The following is a 20,268-nucleotide window of genomic DNA, read 5'->3' as shown; positions in this document are numbered from 1 at the left end:
TGTGGACTGCTTTTCTTTTAAATAGCTGTCGAGTGCTTTTCATTGCCCGAACGCATCACGGGGCTTTAAACCGTTTCTGTTTCTGGATTTACTTTGTTTATTTGTCAAAATGCCCGAAGCGAATTATCTCCTCTCTGTTTCCTGGGGGTATATAAAGGTAAGAGATGTTCACATGTTGTATTTTAGTTAAATGTTCGTATGTTTTCAGACCTGCTGTAATATGAATTTTAAGAAAGGAGGGTGTTTATTTCTCAGCTTTATTGTTGAGACAAATTTGGATGCAGTGTTATATGAACACAAATATGCTAAATATAGTACCTCTCCAACACGTCGACCAAAAAACAACGCTTCATGCTTTAACTGTTCTGGATCTGTTATCCATGTTAACGCATCTGTGAGGGGAAGAGATGAACATGTTTAAACTGTGCTCTGAGCATACATAAACACAATTATACATATTTGGATTTGCAACTTTTGGAAATTGTCAGGTGTTTCGGTTATCAAAGTCTTTCATATGTAGACTAAAAAAAGAACGCCGGATTTTCCTTTTTTAGGTCAACAGTCCTCCCAATGGTCGGGCTGTTCTGTATTTTCATGACGCAAGGAGGAGTTTTCTTTTTTTTTTCCCAGCAGGCAACGTCAAACTAAAAAAACAAAATATTTCTCTGGTAACATTGTATTATGTAATTTTATTGATTTGCAGATCATGCTACATGTGTGCTACATTTATTAGCTCTTACAGATGTGTACTTTTTTGCGCCTGGTGTAAACATTTAAAATGTCATCTGATAAATGTTTGTAATAACAATGTTCAAATCTATTTTTTTCTTTAGATCAGTGTATATTTATATGATAAATTCTTCGATCTATAATCTGACTGATAATACTGCACCTTCATTTCCGTTGCGATCTGTTTTGTAATTTTGATGTTTTGCAACCAGGCGAGAAAATCCCTGATTTCATCGATCTGTTTGGTCCTCACATCAAAGGGCCAGAGCTAAATTTGGGTCTGTCCCTTTGGTTAGGGCATGGGAGAGGGAAGAGTGGATGAGAACAGGGGGAGGACACAGTGAAGAAAATCAGAATGGCTGCGGGGTGGGAGAGAAAAATTAAAAGAGACGAGGAAATTGAGTTACTCATCATTTACATCTGGTTCAATGGCTTTCTGACCCTCTGTGTGTGTGTGTTTGTTACTGTAAATTTATAGAAGTGCCAAAATACATTTGATTTGTGAGAATGATACCCGATTTCCTTACTTGAAGCTAAATAACAACATTGAAAATGTAGGTTTGTGTGCAGTTTTGTTATTGGTACACTCAGGTTTATTCTGCTTTTGAACTGTGCTTTCAATGTCCTTTATCTGAATACTAATTACTCGTATTGTGTCTCTGAGTACCAGCTGTAAAAGCAATTATTTGTGATTTCTCTGTTCTGTACTACAAACTGTCAAACCCTCCGTGTGTGTGCTCTTGTTTCAGTTTAAGAGGATGTTGAATCGGGAGCTGACTCACCTCTCAGAGATGAGCCGCTCTGGGAACCAGGTGTCTGAGTTCATCTCCAACACATTTCTGGGTAAGTGATGACATGGGAGTTATTTCAAATAGTTTTGAAGAAATTACATCATTTTTTTTTGTAATCGCATGCCATGCCCTCGTTTTTGGTGCAGACAAGCAGCACGAAGTGGAGATGCCGTCCCCTCAGACGCAGAAGGAGAAGGAGAAGAAGAACAAGCCCATGTCTCAGATCAGCGGGGTGAAGAAGCTGCAGCACTCATCGAGCCTCACAAACTCAAATATCCCTCGCTTTGGTGTTAAGACCGAGACAGAGGATGAACTGGCTAAGGTGTGTTTGGGTGCTCTGTACATGTGAAACCAAGAAGAACGAAAAAAGGTGTTTTGCCTCTGATTGTGTCTCTAAATATCTTTCAGGAGCTGGAACATGTGAATAAATGGGGCCTTAATGTTTTTAAAATCTCAGAATTCTCTGGGAATCGGCCGCTGACAGTAATGATGTACACAATATTTCAGGTGAATGCTCACATTTTTTTTCATTTTTTTTGATTTCCTAATTTATTTTCATAACAAAATCAACTTGGTGTTAAAACAACTTCTCGCACTGTCTGGTTTTCAGGAGAGAGACTTGTTAAAAACTTTTAAAATTCCACTCGACACCTTTATAACATACCTGATGACCTTAGAGGACCATTATCACAGCGATGTGGCCTACCACAACAACATTCATGCTGCTGACGTCACACAGTCAACTCACGTGCTGCTATCCACCCCTGCCCTTGAGGTGAGGTTCATGTGCGCACAGCCAACGCACACATGCTCAGACATATGCTTGCCAACGCTCACAGCTCATGATTCCGCAATCAGCTTCAATCAAAGCTCTACTCAAAGTCCAATCAGTGCTCTCCCTCCTCCCGCCTGTGCTTCATTGCTACTTCTTCTTCTTCATCCTTTAGGCTGTGTTCACAGACCTCGAGATCCTAGCTGCCATCTTTGCCAGTGCAATTCACGACGTGGACCATCCTGGAGTCTCAAACCAGTTCCTCATCAACACCAGTAAGTCTGAGCAGATTTCTCTCAGCAGCTGCAGCAGGTTGACAACATAAACGTTCATTTTATTTACTCTCTTTAATTAGCACACTTTTAAGATGTTAATATTTCACACATAAATCAAAATCTGTTACATTTTTACTGCACATACGTGGAACACGTGCTATCATCAAACATGTCTTTTCACACACGTGATTTGAAGGCAGAAAACTGCTCAATAATGACTTTATTTTGATGGGGTGCTTTTTGCAATAGAATGTTATGTTTCAGAAAATAAACATCCTCCTAAAGAAATCTGTGTGGGCAGCCTCACTCAAGCCACATAAATTACATTTGGAAAAAAAAACAATTAACTAATTAACATTGTTCATCAGCCTTAATTTCATTTGCACTGCATTTGTCTAAGTATTTTCATTTGTAAAATGCCATTTGTCTTGTTTGTACACTTGCTGCTTGAAACCTACAAAGCAAGACCCCAGTCATCTTTAACTAAAGGTGTGGGCCGAAATCACAAAAATTAAAAACAGCGTGACTCACTCTCTCCAAGGCTAGAAGTGGGTAAACTGAGCTGCAAAAACCAGACTTGCTGGGGTAAATGGTGTTGTGTTTGTGAATGTGTCCCCGAGCAGGAATTTAAACCCCTGTTATCTCTCTTTAACTGACTCACCGTCTCTCAGCTTGAGGTGCCACAGATGTCGCCTTAATTCGGTGATTTGTAGCAAAACACAGAGTTTATGTCCACTGGGCATCGCTTCAAGCAGCCTTTCTCCAGACAAATGTGAATGTTGCATAAGAGTGTTACTAATCAGTGCAAAAAAGACACTCTGTGGTCTCTTGCACTTCACACACACACACTGTGTAGTGCTTCCCAAAAGCACAAATAGGGAATCCCTGCAGTAAAGGCAGTATGAGTCATCCTGGTTAGGAGTCACCCAACCGATCTTCTGTCAACTAAAGAGCAACAGACAAGGATTCCCTTTTTCCTTTCTGCTCCTTTTCTTCACTGCAGCCAACATTAATGCATCCTAATGGGCAGTCCAAACACAGCTAGAGGACCTTTAAATGATCCAGAGGGGGAAACATTTATAAGCTTTCCTCATAGAGCAAAGAAAAAGCTCAACATTTGATGTGTTTTAAGTTTCAAATCAAAGTATTAGTCACAATGTTAAAACCACAGTCCTTCTAACTAACATAATTGACCGCATCTTCCCTACAGATTCTGAGCTAGCCTTGATGTACAACGACTCATCAGTGTTGGAGAACCACCATTTAGCTGTTGGTTTTAAGCTACTACAAGAGGAGAACTGTGACATCTTCCAAAACTTGACCAAAAAACAACGACAATCACTGCGAAAGATGGTCATTGACATCGTAAGTCGAAAAACCTGTTTCATCTCTTCTAAGACGTTTGAGGGAAATACATTTTTATGTTATGTTTGTTCACGAATGGTCTCACTGTCTCTTGAATAAAATCACTGTACTGAACACCTGCAACCACGTGTTTTGGGTCTTTCAAGGTGCTAGCAACAGACATGTCGAAACACATGAACCTGCTGGCTGATCTGAAAACAATGGTGGAAACAAAGAAAGTGACCAGCTCTGGTGTGCTGCTTCTGGATAACTACTCTGACAGGATACAGGTGAGCCTCAAACCGGGTCACTCCTGGACTCCACCAGGCGTAGCTCTGCAGTCTGAGACAGTCTCCCTGCACTACTAAAGATACATTCTTGTGGTCATGCCACCACCTCTTTCTATTAGAACCAGAAACCACGAGAAGGATAAATGAGTTGCATGAGTTTAGAAAGCAGGAGACGGTGAAGGTAAATAGCTGTCGTGGAAATTCATGGTTTGCTTGTTTGAATGTGTAAAGGTTCTCCAGAACATGGTTCACTGTGCAGACCTGAGCAACCCCACCAAGCCTCTTCAGCTGTACCGACAGTGGACGGACCGCATCATGGAGGAGTTTTTCAGCCAAGGGGACAGAGAAAGGGAGAGGGGCATGGAGATCAGCCCCATGTGTGACAAACACAACGCCTCGGTGGAAAAGAGCCAGGTAACGGCTGCAGCCACTTAACTGTCCCGTCAAGAGCATGTAGCATATAAACACGGACTTGACTTCCTGCTTTTTCTTTGTGCATTCTATAGGTTGGCTTCATAGACTATATTGTCCACCCGCTGTGGGAGACGTGGGCTGACCTGGTCCATCCCGATGCCCAGGACATCCTGGACACGTTGGAAGACAACAGAGAGTGGTACCAAAGCACTATCCCCCAAAGTCCATCTCCAGCTTTGGACGAGCCAGAGGACGGCACTCGGCCCCCTGGAGGGGAGAAGTTCCAGTTCGAGCTCACCCTGGAGGAGGACGGGGAGTCGGACACTGAGAAGGACAGCGGCAGCCAGCCAGAAGAAGAGGAGGACGAGGAAGAGGAGAACAGCTGTACTGACTCAAAAACACTCTGCACCCAGGACTCTGAATCTACAGAGATTCCTTTGGACGAACAGGTCGGGGAGGATGAAGAGGAGGAGGAGGAGGAGGAGGAGGAGGTGGTAGAGGAGGGGGAAACACCCTGCTCACAAGCGTGTGCTGTCGAAGGAGACGTAGCAGAAGAGGAGGTAGAGGAAGAGGAGAAATCCCCCGACACATAGCAGTTATGGACAGCACCTGATTAACTGCTCTTCTTAGTAACAACAGATTATTATTTATAGAATATTTTTTTGAGTTTTGTGAACTCTGGTTTTTATACATCTATGTTTCTGGTTCCAAAGCGTGCGCTGCTCTCCACCTCTTGGCCACTCCTCTCGTCAGCTTTATTTAGACACGCCCATCGGTACTACTTCAAATTTTTTTGCACTCAGGAAAACTCCTCTTTCATTCCCATTTGTACTGAAGTGGTGTGTCTTTTCTTTCCCTTTGTTTCCTCTCTTTTCCAACCTTAAGTTTAGGATGCAGACAGGTAGTTTTGGTCTGCTCAGTGCTGCTCATAAATGACGTCCTTTTCCTGTCTTTCTGCTTTGTCTCAGCCTTGCCTGAAAGTTCTGTAGTGTCTTTCTGTTTTATTAAGTGCCGATAACTCTAAAGAGACGGTTATTGGTGAAAATCTCCTTTTTGGGTTCGGTCACATTCTCCCCACTATGAATTAGGAAGCACGTTAATGCTGCCATTCTGCTGAGAACCTGACGGGTTCTTTTGTACTGTATTTAAGATTCAGATATTTTCTAGAATTTACTTTTGCAATCCAAGGCTTTTTTTTTTTTTGTTGAAAGAGAAGAAGACGGGGGACCTTTTGGAAAACCAACAGGGAGAAAAGTGATGTTCAGTGTTCTGAAGAGTTATCTTGACAGCTGGATCATATGAGTGTTCAGATCCTTTTGCACTTGCTCCAATAGCATTTATACTACTATTCCCATGCCACTATACTCATTTTCAGTTAGTCCTGTGTGTTAAAATTTGATTATTATTGTTATTTTTTTAATAACGGTCATTTTTTAGAAGGAAGCAAAAACCCATGGTCTTCTGCTTTCCGTCTCACTGGAGTTGTTAGTGACATGGACGAAGCCCTTAAATTTAATTATTGTTGCCTGTAGTTCTTTTGAACACATCCTCAGACAATGCAATGCTTTGTAGTTACAATACAAAAAGCACCTTTTTTAGATGTTTGATTAGTCCTCCACGTGTTTAGAAACAGTAATGATGTTACAAATGGCAAAGGTAATTTTATAACAATGTTATGAAAAACTGCATTACTTTTTTTCCACCACTTTTTTGGCTGAAAACAAGCAAAAGATGCTTGTTTTAAGATAGTTCAGATTATTTGATGTGGGGCTCAGTGGAAAGGTTAGGATCAATGAATATCTTGCCTGTTGTAAATGGCTCTTTGAACAATCTCAGTTTGGAGAAAAAGCATTTATTCTGACTGGATTGACAGAATTAAACTCTGTTTTTCAAAGCTGAGGTTGTTTCAAAGAGCTATTTACCACAGGTAAGATATTAATTGTTCATAACCTTTCTGCAGAACCATAAAAAGCTGAACTATTTTTATTAATGGTTTTATTTTGATTAGATTTATACTGAATTTATTTAGCCATCCCACATTTAGCTTCAGTTCACTGTCTTTGTTTTCAACAAGACAATCAGCTTCATAGCATTACGATCACAAAATACACTAATATAGTCGTATACTACATCCTTAATATTTAGGTGATTTAAATTTGCCAAAACACTGATTCATTCCTAAACACAGGCGTAAACATCTGCCAAGTCTCTTCGTTTTCCATGTTTTTGACATTTTAAATCACTTTAACCCAATGCTATTATTTATTGGTATATTTTTCTATGTTTTTTTTTTGCAATATAAAGGTGGTACAGTGAAGATTTCACTGTAGCGTAGACCACAAAACAGGCTTGCCAGTTATAGAACCCAAATATACTTTTGTTTCCCCTGTATATAATATATTTTAGAAAAAAAATCCACTCATGTAAAAAAAAAGGAAGAAAAAAAACTTGAAACACTGCACACTGCTTTTTTAAAAGAGTTATTGTTTTGTTTTAAATTATTTTTCATTTTGTGCCAATATTTTTTTTTCATCCTCACCCAATGCCCTTACCTGTAATAAAAAAAAATCTGGTTTATTGCTGTTTACAAACATATTTATTGTGCTGTACATACTATATAATTATTAATGTTAATACTATCATAATGCAGTTTGCTGTAAATGGTTGATACTTATCATCCCTTTTGGTGATGGCGTGGCTGTATTACGTACCTCTTGTTGAGAGAATGTTTATTACACATGAGCTTCAGTGGAAAAAAACAATCCATCGACTTGTTGCTTACCTGAAAACGTGCTCAGAGACGAGAGAGGGAAAGCCAAAATTTTGTTTGTTTGTTTGTTTTTTGTTAAAGAAGCTGTTCCTTGGCCCATGGGCTGTGCCTTAAAGTCAATACATCATTTACGTTAGCTCCTTTCTTTTGTTTTTTATTCTCTAGTTCTCCTTTTGCTGCATTGGTGAATCTTTTGGCTTTGGTTGGCCTGATGTCTTGTGGAGAAAAGTTGCCTTTTCATTCTCACAGCCGAACAGAATTTGCTCCGTCACACATAGAACTCTGGGTTGGAATATTTATTGCATGTCAGTGCAGAGGTTTGTGGATGTTCAGGTTAACCACAAGTCAAAGATTTGCTACGGGAGTGATTGTGGCCTACAGCCGGATGTCTAAGAGTCGTATTTGCTGGAGACCTGGTCTGAACCGCTCACACTACACTTTAAGGGAGGAACTCGGCTGCGTCGTCTGAGTTTTGGTCAGATCACAGCTGCAAACACTGAATACGAGTGTGTGTGTGCGCGTGAGGTTGTGTGTCTGCGTGCGTGCGTGTGTGTGTGTGTAGTTTGACCGTGGCCCTATGAAGCACAGAGGCTTTGAGACACATCTGCATGTTCAGCCACTGCTGCATTAATTATGGCTGAAACACTGACGGTGTGTTGCTTATCTATGCTCGGCCCACACTTTCACTCACGTTACTTGCAATATCCAAAAAAATAAAACGTAAAAAACACTGACATATTTCTGCCAGGACAGAAGAGGGAGTTTAGTCTGTTTCTGTACTGAAGGAAGGGTGGGGAGGGGGGACTGCATCACTGTCCTGAAACCAGGACTCTTATTTTGACACACATACTGTAGATCTGAAACAGCCCTGGACCAATGGAAATAGTGGGTTCTTTTTTCATTATCTGTTCTATTTTTTATGGTTTGAAAGGAAAACACAAACTGTAACTTTAACAAAAAAAAAAAAAGGTCTTCAGGACAATTATTTTTTGGGGGTTTTGTCTTTAGATTGCCAACTTGTCTGGACGTTTCACAGGACAATTAAAATTTTATTTTATTGGATTCCTTGTTAATCGCAGTCTATTGGATAGCACTGTAGATCATACAACTTTATCTAAAAAACGTAAAAAGAATTAAAAAAGTTTTTATATGCAATGGATTAAATAAAAGCATGGGTTGATTCTGCCTACCTGCTGGTTGCTTCTTTGTATTCATTCAAAGAATATCAATGTGTGGAGTGGATGCTCTGTTTGTTTGTGACTTTATGAGAGGAACCCTGAGGGTAACGAGACGTCTCACATAAATCAGCGAGTTTAGCTTTGTAGTTTGAATTCTCTTAAACGTGTAGTTTACTGTACCTCATGACAATTAGATCTTTGCAGTATTTTACTAAACTGTACTCAGATATACAGAATAACTCTTTATTATAATGTAAAAATGTGTTTTTGTTAATTCATTTAAAGAAAGAAATATAGCATTTGCATAAAACTGTTAACTTTTTACTTACATTAGGCACATTTGGCAGCAATGATGACCTTCTTAGGAGCTGATCCTTTTGTTGTTTTTACATTTTTAGCCATTTTCAGGTCTCACCTGAGTTACTCTCCTGGATTCAGTTTCTGACTTGGATCACTCCAGGTCTTTCACTGGATATTCTTCAAGTTACCCCAGTGTTTTCCTGACAAAATAATATGAGTCTTGTTAAAAATGCAAATCTTTGCCCAGTCTAAGCTCCTGGGCACTATGGGGAGGGGGAGTTTTCTCTCAAGGTTTTTCTCTCTATATTAAATCAACATACTGGGAAATTAAATAGTTTAATCTTTGATTAATCAAGTCTGAACAATTTACTTTAATGACTTAGAATCACTCAGGTGCCTTTTGGCCAGTTCCCTACTGGCTTTCGTGAAATTTTAACAGTTGATTGACTGAAATGACTGAACAGCTAAATTGTCTCTCATCTCTACAAAGGATATCCTTCATGAGCATTGATCTGTTGATTCCCTGACAAAACCGTCCTCAGCCTTGGTTATTTTGTTGGGCAGAGCATATAGGAAGTTTCCTTATAGTTACTTTTTTAAATAATAAAGACCCCTGAGCTTTTGGAAACACAAAATCAGATGTCTGCCATCCTGCTTATATTCACATTGATCTATATTTGCACACAGTAGGAGGATCATGGGACAAGGAGATTTGCATTAAGTTTATTTACCTACAATCAGAACTACTTGCAGGAGGACACCCCCAGAGAATTAAATAAAATGTGTAGTTTTATAAGAAAAATATATTTTTAGGGTGATTCTGACATGTTAAAAACTACACATGTAAAGTGTTTGAAGGCCTTCAATTGGAAAGTAGGCTTTGATTGCACTTGTTATGCCACAAACCATTTTTTTACTCAGAATATTTTCAGGAGTTTGTCTTTTATTGAGGTAACAACATTGTGTGTGCATTTTTTTTAAATACCTACAGTATTATAAATGAATGAATATGTATAACAGCTGATAATGCTCTCTTCAATAACTTGATTGAAAAGTAAAAAAAATGACTTGCAAAATGGATGGAATAAAAAATGACGCTTGTTTTTAGAATATGTAGAGAATACAATATTTACTATTAACAGGGTTTTTTTTAAAACATGCTACAAGCAATATTTGTTTAATTTAATTTCCAGAGATCATCTCAAGATTATTTACAATATGCATTCATTTATCTCATCCTGAAATTAAAATTAATTAAAATAACCAATGATTGCTCACAAACTTCAGGCTGCAGACCTCAAACTCCACCACTAGGTGGTGCTGTTTGTCTTAGAATGGATTCCAGACCCAACCTGCATTAGAAAAATGGAGCCATGCTGCTGAGACAGCAGGCCTGTTTGGAGGTCAGCAGCCTTCAGATTTTTTAATCTAGTCTTCTTATCACCACTGAAGACTAAGAAACAGAACACACAGAAACCAAATGATAGAATTTGAATTTATTTCCTATAATCTCAAAAACATACTCTTTACTTTGTTTGCACTCCAAGAAATATATTCAGTCGTATGTAAAGTCTTAGTTTTCTAAAATGAGATTTTTACCAGATTGACTGTTTGGCCATTGTTATTCTTCTGTGAAATAATTCTTGACTTGAGATTTATTATAATTTAATTCATGGCAACAGGTTTTACTAATACACACTGACAGATGCTAACACACAGATTATATGTGTGTAAACGCATAGAATCTTAGAACTAGTTCATGTTTCCCTTTTTATTTTCTTTTTTTGGGGAATTTTAACAGTACGGCATATGGCATGGACTAAGTTATCTCCCTGACTATCTTCACAATAACACTGCAAGTTAACATGATAATAGAAGGTCAGTCGACACCCAACAGATAGCAGGAACAGCATACAGCACGCAAATACATTGGTACAAAAGGTATACACAAACGATACACTTTATAACTGTAATTTTTCTCTGCAATATGGCAGGTAAACATACACGCACACACACACGCACGCACACCCATCAAGTCACAGAATCGGTTCTGAATGCAGCACGTCTTTCAGAGTGCAACATTTTCAGACCCATTTCGACCAATCATCACTCACATACCACAGACAGGAGTTGCTGAACTCGAGGATAGAAGAAACTATTTACAGAATTTAATTCATAAAATATTGCACTTATTGGCCCTTTGCATCTCATAGCGAGTGCTATGGAAATGCTCCTAAGTCTGTTACACAGAGTGATATATACAGTGCCCTAGAACATAAATCTACACTGACAGGTGAGGACTGACTTCATGCATTTTTTTCAGATTTTATTCAACTATGCAACAAACAATTAACATTGCTAAAAAAAATGTTTTGGCACCAAAATAGTTTCCCCTATGAAGTTAACCAAACGGTTTAAGGTTTTAAAGAAGCTACAAGGCTTGCACTACATGGATTGATCATTAAAGACAGTAGAATATGTTTGCAGGAGGGAACGCATCCCCTAAGCAACTTACTGAGATTTTTTTTTTCTTTTTAAAGAAGGGACTTTGTTTTACAGCGCAAAAGCATGCTGGCTCAAAAAACTTATGGCTGTTTATTCCATGCCAGGACACATCATCTGATTTTGTCGCGTTACTGTGCTTCGACAGCATGAGCCTCTCATCTGATGGACTGCAATATCATTGCTATCACATGGAGCTGAGGATGAAGAGCTTTGGGAAAGGCCTACCGTTTCATAAAACAGCACATACGCTTGACTTTTTTTTTTTGGCAGCATGCTCTTTGCGTCAAAAACTGAAGGGGTGTCTAACAGGCTGAGGATGATGATTGAGTTGCTTTTAAGATTTTAAGGTATAATTCTTGGGGAATTGACACATCTACAGACATAAAGGGTGAAATTTTTCTCACATCAACATTGTACAGACTCGATCCATTCCAACGGTATGCAGGACAGAGGGACTTATACAGAGGCCGTGTTGAAGATGCTAAAAGGCCACTTTTTTCCCCAAAGGTAGTTGACTTTTTTATGGCATTATGACGTAACGCTTACACTCATGCAAATCCACGCTCACTTACTGTACAGTCACAGCCAAACGCTTATTATTACAGTCAGTACACATAAGAAAGCCGCTACATCTTCTAGTGCTATAAATCAAAGATTTGGCAGCTTTAGGAGTAAAAGGACATGTAAAAGGACAGTTTGAACAGCTCATTAAAGCAGTCACTGACTCTACCTCTCATTGTTTTCTTAACAAGTTTAAAGGTCTTACCTGTGCAGTATGAGTGTGAACTATTTGAAGCCCTGTCAAATATAATCAGTTTATTATTATACTAACTAGCTGAAGAATAAGAATATTGTTTCGCTATGTTCTAGATAACCTGCGATGTTACACGTTTTACGTTAGCCATGACTTGGTTCCTGGTTATTTGCTCTTTTATATAAGGTGATAAAGTTGGGAGACAATGAGACTTTTACTACTAAAGAGTGTTTGAACTGCAGTCCAGAGAAGGCAGTACCAGCAGAGTGAGAATGCTGCTCACTCTACCATCTAGCAGGACCTGTGCTGCTTCCAAACGTCGGCCACTAACAGTTGCAGCTGGGTTGTTGGAGGGGCGGCGCGCTGTCTGTCAGTTTGGCGGTGGGGGCTCCCGTGGTGACAGCCGGATCGCTGTCCAGGCTCTCGGACATCTTGTCACAGATTAGGTCAACGAGACGTTCAAAGGTCTGCTTGACGTTGATGTTGTCCTTGGCGCTTGTCTCAAAGAACTCAAAACCTTTAGATAAGTGCAAGAGACAGCAAATTATGTAGAGAGAATTTAAATCCCACATGTTCCTTTGTGCAACAACATGAAGGTGAAGATGACGCCATCCAATGTGGCGAATGTTATTCCATGACCTACCCAACTGTTCTGCCAGCAGCCGACCACTATCCACTGAGACCACCCTCTCTTCCTCCATATCACACTTATTCCCAGCCAGCACCACCTGTGCATTATCCCACGAGTAGGTTTTTATCTGGGTTGACCTGCACAAAATCAGAGACAAACACACACACACACACACACACACTTATTATTTAAATTACAGCTGATGCTCTGCTTCATAAAATAACAAACACAAAAAAAATCCAACATAAAGCTTGTTTATGTGTGTTTTTGTTGTTAGGCAGGATTCTTTAGAAAAAAGAACAAAGGAAAAGGAGAGGACATGATGTAATGTTTGTTCGCCATTTGGACCGGTCATGGACAGAGATTTCATCCCCGTTCTTTTGGCACCACATAATATTTGAGTCACTGAATGCATCATTAGAAAAGTGGGTCAATTTTTCCTTCTGTACTGAAAATATGCAGCGACATGTAGGCCATTATTTTTTCTTTATACACAGGACACTTTTTAGACTTCAATGCCAGCTCAAATGGCAACTAACGCTCTCAAACCATTTCATAATCAAGGCATCAAAAAGGCTCCACTTCTGCCATGTTGCTTATAAAATCTATCTGCATGGCTCTGGTTGATTCAGTACGTACAAATACAAAGTGGACTGACCTAACAACTAATACTAGATAGATAGATAGATAGATAGATAGATAGATAGATAGATAGATAGATAGATAGATAGATAGATAGATAGATAGATAGATAGATAGATAGATAGATAGATAGATAGATAGATAGATAGATAGATAGATAGATAGATAGATAGATAGATAGATAGATAGATAACATGTTCTTTGTTTCTGTGATTATATCAACTGAAGTAAGCCATGAAATATATTTTCTAAAGATTTTTTTTTCCAATTAACCTAATCAGAATAATATGAGTATTACTTTTGCCATAAACTCTGTATTGCCATAAACTCAGACAAGAAGTCAGTCGTGGTCGAAATTGCCTTGACACTAAATTTCCAGTTTCTCAGTGAGGGGCTGCTCTGTTCTAACCTCTGCAGGCTGCTCACAATATGGAGAAGAATTTAAGGAACATGTTTTTCCTGTGGAGTTGCGGTTTGACTGAAAGTAGGGCAGCGAACACACCACTGGCTGAAAACAGGAGATAAAGAGGCAGCAGACAGAAAGAAACCAGGAGAGACAGCAGCAATATGCCAGCACTCCTCCTCCTTCCTTTCACTGCCCTGTTGTTGATAAAACACTTCACATGTTGGTCATTTAGTCCAGTTTAAGTCCAATATATGATGTCGGTGTTACAGTGGTTCTCCGGTTTGTCTGTGACTCAGGCATGAAATGAGCACGTCACAAACCTAATTCAGCCACAGTCAGGAAGGAGCCATTACCATGGCAACCTATTTTTTCTTCAACCCTGTCACAAGAAACAAGGAAAGGAGGAAGTGGAATTAAAGCAAGTGACATTAAAAAAAAGAAAGAAAAGAAATTCAGTAATGTGAAGGATCAAAAAGAACCTCTCTTTTTTGTCTGTGGTTGATTGATTTGCGCTCCGTCTGCTAAGTAAACTGTCAGGTAACCCTCTGGGACTGCTGTTGCCAGTGACACACTTGGCTCCTTTAATTAGATAGCCATCACAGACAGCGCTCAGACAGCAGCATACTGTCAAGGAGTCAGAGAGGTCTTAAAAGAATAATAGGTGTGTCTGGCTCGGTCCTGTCTTTACATAAAAGCCCTTTTTTTGTTTACAGTGACAGGAAATTAATCTGAATTAAGCTGATAACGTGGAGCATTTAAACAGATGCTGCGATGCTCCCTCTGAGCTGTACATTGCTTGTAAACATTTATTAATTACAGATAGCTAGACAGTAAACACATGTTTGACTTAGTTTACATACAACTGCTTTTACAAGGACACAAGCTTTCTGAAACAGCTGTAAAAGGCTGCTATCTGAGTGACAAGAGCTAAGTGCACACAGGCCTTAATGATAATGATTCAAACAGTCCTACAATACCACCATCTGAACCAATAACTTCATCTTTATTGATACAATACTGATCTAATGGCATAAAATTGTTTAAACACACACATATACATCTTAAGAACTTTCTTTGAGCTAAATGGCTTTTTTTTTCAGCACAAACACCTGATTGGAATAAACATAAATAAAATAACAAAACACAAGCATCTGTGCTGTCATTCTTCATGGTGTTTTTAGCACAATATTGCTAACCTAGAAACCTAGTTTCTGTAACTGACTAAATGTAGTTTTCCAATTCCTGGTTCAGACATGAATGCATCATCCGAAAGAACAGACATTTGGCTCCGAGTTGTTGCTCAGTTGGCTTGTGTGACTCATAAATAGACCAGAGATGTGACCTTGACAAGTTTCTCCTTCATCTGTGAGCCTGACAAATGTGGATGCTGCATGAAAAGTGTCAGATTTCATAGATACAGAGAGAAGAGCAACCTGCTGGCTTCAGCAGGAGATAAACAGGGTTGCACAACATGATGTTGGACAAATCCTAACTCACAGCAACAAACAGAAAGTCTTTGGGAGGTGCTGTCCATACACTTCATTTGGAGAATACCTTTATACAAATCTGATAAAACCTGACTCACCAGTCCTGCACAGCGCCGAAGGACTCCTCGTTGGTGATGTCGTACATGAGAATGAAGCCCATGGCTCCACGGTAGTAAGCTGTGGTGATGGTTCTGTAGCGCTCCTGGCCTGCAGTGTCCTACACAAAGACAAAATGGTTTAAAATAGCTGCTGGACTGTCAAACTCAGCAGCAGAAACTTAACCCTGCACAGCACACACAGATGCACAACACCACTGTTAATAAGCAGACATTTTCATTAATAATATGCTGACATTCATACATAGAAAAAGATTAGCGTTTTCTATTGTGCACATAATCTGGAAATAATCATTATACCAATTGCCTCCCTGGCTTTGCATTGATAAGGTGCCAAGAACAGCACCTCAGTTTCGATTGATGTGATTGATTTTTTTTTCTTTTTACCAATAAACTAATCATTCAGCTGTGTTAAAGGCTCAGTGGTGCAGCATTAAAGGCTTAGTTTGGGACATGTCATTTACAGGAAAAGGTTTAAATATAGAAGTGAAATTATTTTAACATTGAATCACTGTTTGCCGCCGATGGTGATAAGATTAAAAAAATTGACTCAAACTCAAATGATCACAGCCACAAGATGTCAGGGAAAATGGTAAAGAGAGTGGGAAGACGTTTAGTCACATTTGAATTTCTGTTTGATCTTTCTGATGATTAACTGTACATTCTACTGTACAATAAACTGTACAGTAGAATGGCTGCTTTGTGCGTTACATAATAACAAATCTCAATCATGCTGGAGCTGTATGTTTACAGCATTGTTCATACACCCACAACAAGTGTGTTTCCTGGCTTCTGTGAATCATGTCAGAAGACTTCTGGCTCCTCCACTTGGCTCCTGTTAAACAGACACCCGACGGGCAGCTCTGGATTGTGTTCGTTTGCTTTCTGTTCGTCTGCACATGGCTGCAACAGTGTGCCTGTTATAGCCAGAGGACAAATCTGACCTTCCACTTCACAGAGACGGAGCTTTCAGCCTGCACAGCTTCCACTCACAAAGCACAGCTACAACCTTCTGTCAGTTTATAATAACGCAAAAACAAACAAATTTGACTTGCATCTTTTCTGCAGTGGTTATCGCTGTGAATATTCCATTTCGTACTTTGGTCATCTGAGCTCTTTTTTAACCTTCTTGTCTGAATTCTAATGTTTCCATACCCTATTAATTCTCAGCTATGCCCTCAGCTGTGACTATTGCATTTCCGGGCTGTTTTTGTCTACCATTTTGCTTGCTCTTAGTTAAAAGGATAGAGTGGAGCAGGGAAATAAAAATCTGCTTGAGTCCTGAAAATTTGAGCACTTTGAAAAGCTTTGCATGTAGCTGCAAGCTCAGCAGAAATCAGCCAAAGCGGCTGACGACTGACTGGTGAGGAAATGAGCAGAGACTGATAGTTGAAAAAAATAAGAAAAAATTCTTTATGTGTTGTAGCTGTTTTTTAATGACACAGCCAACAGTTTGTGTTGTGTTCACCACAGTTTCATTTAATTACAGGATTGGCTTCTTATGTATTCTGATGTGTGACTTAAGCTAATAGCCATCACCTTAAAAGGCCACTTTACTGCATGTCTCAGCTCAGTCTGAGTCCAACTGAAAAAGACAGGCCAATTATCTGGATGTATGGGCAGTCCTTTTTCTTTCTGAATATGCTTGTCTGTCCTGATGATGAACACATTATCCTGATTATTATGTTCACGTTCTGATGCGCCTGCTTTGTCTTCAGCTCTGTCTTTGCCAAGAAAACATCAAATGTTTGGCTAATTGTTGCAAAATTCTGACAATAAAAGAGCAAAACCTTTATATTTAAATAGACCGACAAGGAAGAAAATTGAAGACAAAAAGAGGAACTCTTTCAAATCTTTTCCCGTCACAGTCTCAGAGGTATTAGGAGACAATCTGCTTCAACAGCTCCAGTGAACTCCTAATTAAACAGATTCAAACATTCTGCAGTTTCCCACACGTTCTGAAGAAGGTGTTGTTTCTGCGTTCATCTCTGCTGTTTGCCGCACCAACACTTACTAGTCTCCTGTCAGTAATGTTGAGGTTTCCATCTGTCTCCACACTTAGATCAGAGCATTAAAAAACACAGTATAGCCTTTCCTGATTTTTTATTGAGTTAAGAAATCACTCAGCGTTATGTTCAAGACGGCCTTAAGGCTAAGAGGAAAATAGTCCTAAAGTTTAGCTTTTGTGTGTGTGTCAAGTAACGTGCTAAAATTCCACTGCAATAAATTTCATCTCTTAAACTGACCTTTTAAAATGCTGCCTGTGAAGATCTAGAAGTTCCTAATTGTTCAGTGAATCCGTTTGTGTCAGAAGAAAGGCCAAGACTATCCCAGCATACTAAAAGATCACTATCTGTCCTATAAGCCAAAACACTGACTTGAACTGAATCAATGCCTCGACGAACCCCTTTTTTGAATGGCAGTACTCCTCTGGCGTCAAGTCCCAAACTGTCACAGTCCTTGACACATATTGATCAATGAAGAAACATATGAGGCATAATGAGCTTGGGACAAAGAATGATAGTCTTTCAGTGACAGGAATCACTCTACAGGAGGCTGAGAGAAGAAAACAGAAGCAAAGGAACAAGGTTTAAAATGCCCCATTCACTTTAGATCCCTCATACTCTAGAACATTTGTTCCCAAAATTTTCAGCTCCTGACCAACAAAATAGCAGTGGTAGAAAGTTGGGAGCCTAACAATTTTTTGCTCTAGTATCTAGTAATCATTACATTCAAGCCAGTAAACAACAGTGAATATTTCATACCCAGATCTGTAGTTTGATCCTCTTGTCATTCTTGTACACAGTCTTCACTTTGAAGTCGATGCCCACTGTGCTGACGAAGGCTGAAGTGAAGGCATCGTCGGCGTAGCGGAACAGGAAGGACGTTTTGCCCACGCTGCTGTTGCCGATGATCAGCAGCTTGAACATGTAGTCAAAATTCTGGTCTCCCCCTTCTCCTTTCCCTTTGACATCCTGAGTGGCAGCCATCTGAAAAAATAAAATAAAAATAAAATAAAACAAAAGAGGTTTTCACCTTCAGTGGAAGTCAACTTTGTTCTGCGTGCAATTGATAGATGTGATAAGATAAGGACGCACATAGAGGTGTCTTTTCCTAAATCTGCTGACTGGTTTGTTAAATTCATTCCCAGACAAGCACTCTTACTCTGTATCTGTCAGGATCTAATTGAACACAGCATCAAGTTTGTGTACACATGCCAAGAACTAAAGAAAAGGGGAAGAAGTAGCCCAAGTATTGTGTTCAGAAAACAGAGCGGGCTTGTTGTACAGGCCTTGGATCAGAGGTGACAGAAGGCTGTGTCAGGCAAACCAGCATGAGCAACACAGCAAGCTGCTGGAATAATGAGCATTAGATAACAAGCTTTTCTACAAAATAATCCCTCCAACCAAGTCAAATGATTGTTTTTATTGAGGTTACAACTTATTTAGCTAAAGTAAATGCAACCCAGCATTAGTGTTTTTATTGCAGTGGAGGTAATCTTGTTTTCAGTTTTCAAAGTGGACCTTCTCTGCAGGCTAAAAGGAACTTATCCCCCCTTCTATGACTTTATTTAATATTTTAAACTTAACAGTTCTGCTTATGACACTTTATGTTCCCCTGTTTTAAAAAAGAAAACTGTCAAGTTTAAGCAAAAAGCAAATCTGCTCCCAGATTAGAATTGCTGTACAATTTTACAGAGAAGAGAAATTGATCTTTCTCCTTATGCACTCAGCATTTCTGTTTAAGCTGCCAGCAGTCAGGGTCCTCAGAGGACGAGAGGAACACGTTCATTTTTCATCCAAGGTGAACATTTGAACAAGATAACAGAGCTTCCCTCCAAGAAATAACACATACAAAATGTACCTCCATCTCTCCTTTTAGCCTCTGCAGTAAATAAAAGATGCCAGACCTCCATCATGCACGTCCTGTACTTGCTTTCTGTTCGCTTCCGTGTATGTAACACCGCCGCGTTAGCAAGGACACCGTTTTGAAAATATAATCGGGATAAATGGCTTCTGCTTGAGCCACGGTAAACCTGTCCTCCTGGTATGAAATCACGCGGTGATGCTGAGCGAGAAGCCGCGTGCCAGCTAATGTCAGACAAGCAGCTCTGGGCAGGAGGTCATTTTTATCTTTTTTTTTTTTCTTGCGTGAAATTCTTTCACATAACTGTAGATAGAGAAAACTCAGAAACCGCGCTGAGGACGTTGAGTGAACAAACCTGTTTTGAAGGCCTCGGTTCTACCTGTGTCTGCTCCTGTTACGCAGAATTCGGCTTTTATTTTGTTTTATTTTTTGGACTCTAACGCAAACGTTGGTGAGTCTCCGACCAGTTTCAGCACCTGGGAGCTGTCCCCTCCGCCTCGGCTCTGCCACGGTGGGAGCGCGAGCGGAGGGAAGCGTGCGTCCTGCGTGGCGCATGACGTCACGGAGGCGACGGAGATGGGACTTGTAGTCTTTTTGCCCTCGGAACGTTTTCGCCCACAGAGGCCGGTGAACGGCTCCAAAAGTCGAGATTTGACTACATTACTCAGCATGCAGCTGCTGGACATCTGCTGCTTTGTAGTTCGGATTTTAGCTAGCAGCAGTCAGAGATTAATGATCTTTTTTTTTTTTTTTTTTTACTAAACAAAAACAATAATGTGTCTATGATAAAATGTTCTATATAGTAGATATAAATCTCGCGTCCTACCTTCCCATACAGGTCCATTTGGTCCTCAGTATAAAAATATGTCACCTGTTTGTCTTACAGTTCTCTTATCAGCTCCCAGCTGGCCAACATGTTTTTTTTTTCTTCAGGAAGCAAATATAATAAGCTCTTTTTTGCGTCACCAGCCCCCCCACCCCCTTCCCACCCTTACAC

The 20,268-nt window shown here is 39.7% G+C and overlaps 2 protein-coding genes across 9 annotated transcripts in view; one reads left to right on the top strand and one right to left on the bottom strand.

Annotated features, from left to right (window-relative positions):
• pde4d (phosphodiesterase 4D, cAMP-specific) overlaps positions 1 to 8,574 on the top strand; it is a 176,332-nt gene extending 167,758 nt beyond the window's left edge. For all 7 annotated transcript variants that reach the window (XM_017431298.3, XM_025009366.2, XM_017431299.3 and 4 more), the window contains 9 exons: positions 1,479 to 1,572; positions 1,667 to 1,842; positions 1,929 to 2,027; positions 2,131 to 2,295; positions 2,468 to 2,567; positions 3,778 to 3,932; positions 4,079 to 4,201; positions 4,433 to 4,615; positions 4,708 to 8,574. In XM_017431298.3, coding sequence (XP_017286787.1) covers positions 1,479 to 1,572; positions 1,667 to 1,842; positions 1,929 to 2,027; positions 2,131 to 2,295; positions 2,468 to 2,567; positions 3,778 to 3,932; positions 4,079 to 4,201; positions 4,433 to 4,615; positions 4,708 to 5,208 — 1,596 coding nt within the window. In that variant the 3' untranslated portion in view covers positions 5,209 to 8,574. The remainder of the gene's footprint in view (positions 1 to 1,478; positions 1,573 to 1,666; positions 1,843 to 1,928; positions 2,028 to 2,130; positions 2,296 to 2,467; positions 2,568 to 3,777; positions 3,933 to 4,078; positions 4,202 to 4,432; positions 4,616 to 4,707) is intronic.
• A 1,770-nt stretch (positions 8,575 to 10,344) lies between these two features.
• Positions 10,345 to 20,212, bottom strand: rab3c (RAB3C, member RAS oncogene family). Of its 2 annotated transcripts, none has more exons than XM_017431323.3 (5): positions 20,098 to 20,212; positions 18,170 to 18,394; positions 15,387 to 15,505; positions 12,766 to 12,890; positions 10,345 to 12,639 (listed from the first exon to the last, which is right to left on the bottom strand). In XM_017431323.3, the coding sequence occupies exons 1-5, from the start codon at positions 20,113 to 20,115 to the stop codon at positions 12,449 to 12,451; spliced, it is 678 nt and encodes a 225-aa protein (XP_017286812.1). In that variant the 5' UTR covers positions 20,116 to 20,212; the 3' UTR covers positions 10,345 to 12,448. The 2 variants fall into 2 exon arrangements, with proteins under 2 accessions (XP_017286812.1, XP_017286813.1); XM_017431324.3 differs by lacking the exon at positions 20,098 to 20,212 and adding an exon at positions 19,627 to 19,801.
• Positions 20,213 to 20,268: the final 56 nt, after the last annotated feature.

The sequence above is a fragment of the Kryptolebias marmoratus genome, linkage group LG1 (assembly GCF_001649575.2).
Source record: "Kryptolebias marmoratus isolate JLee-2015 linkage group LG1, ASM164957v2, whole genome shotgun sequence".
Classification (NCBI taxonomy): Eukaryota; Metazoa; Chordata; class Actinopteri; order Cyprinodontiformes; family Rivulidae; genus Kryptolebias; species Kryptolebias marmoratus.
The sequence above is the reverse complement of the archived record's forward strand: the minus strand, read 5'-3'. Positions and strand labels throughout refer to the sequence as shown.

Coding starts and splice junctions, on each gene's coding strand:
- rab3c (XM_017431323.3), bottom strand. Junction 12,891..15,386: donor TTCGGCGCTGTGCAGGACTG/GTGAGTCAGGTT, acceptor GATTTTGTGCAG/GTCAACCCAGATAAAAACCT. Junction 12,640..12,765: donor GCTGCTGGCAGAACAGTTGG/GTAGGTCATGGA, acceptor ACTTATCTAAAG/GTTTTGAGTTCTTTGAGACA.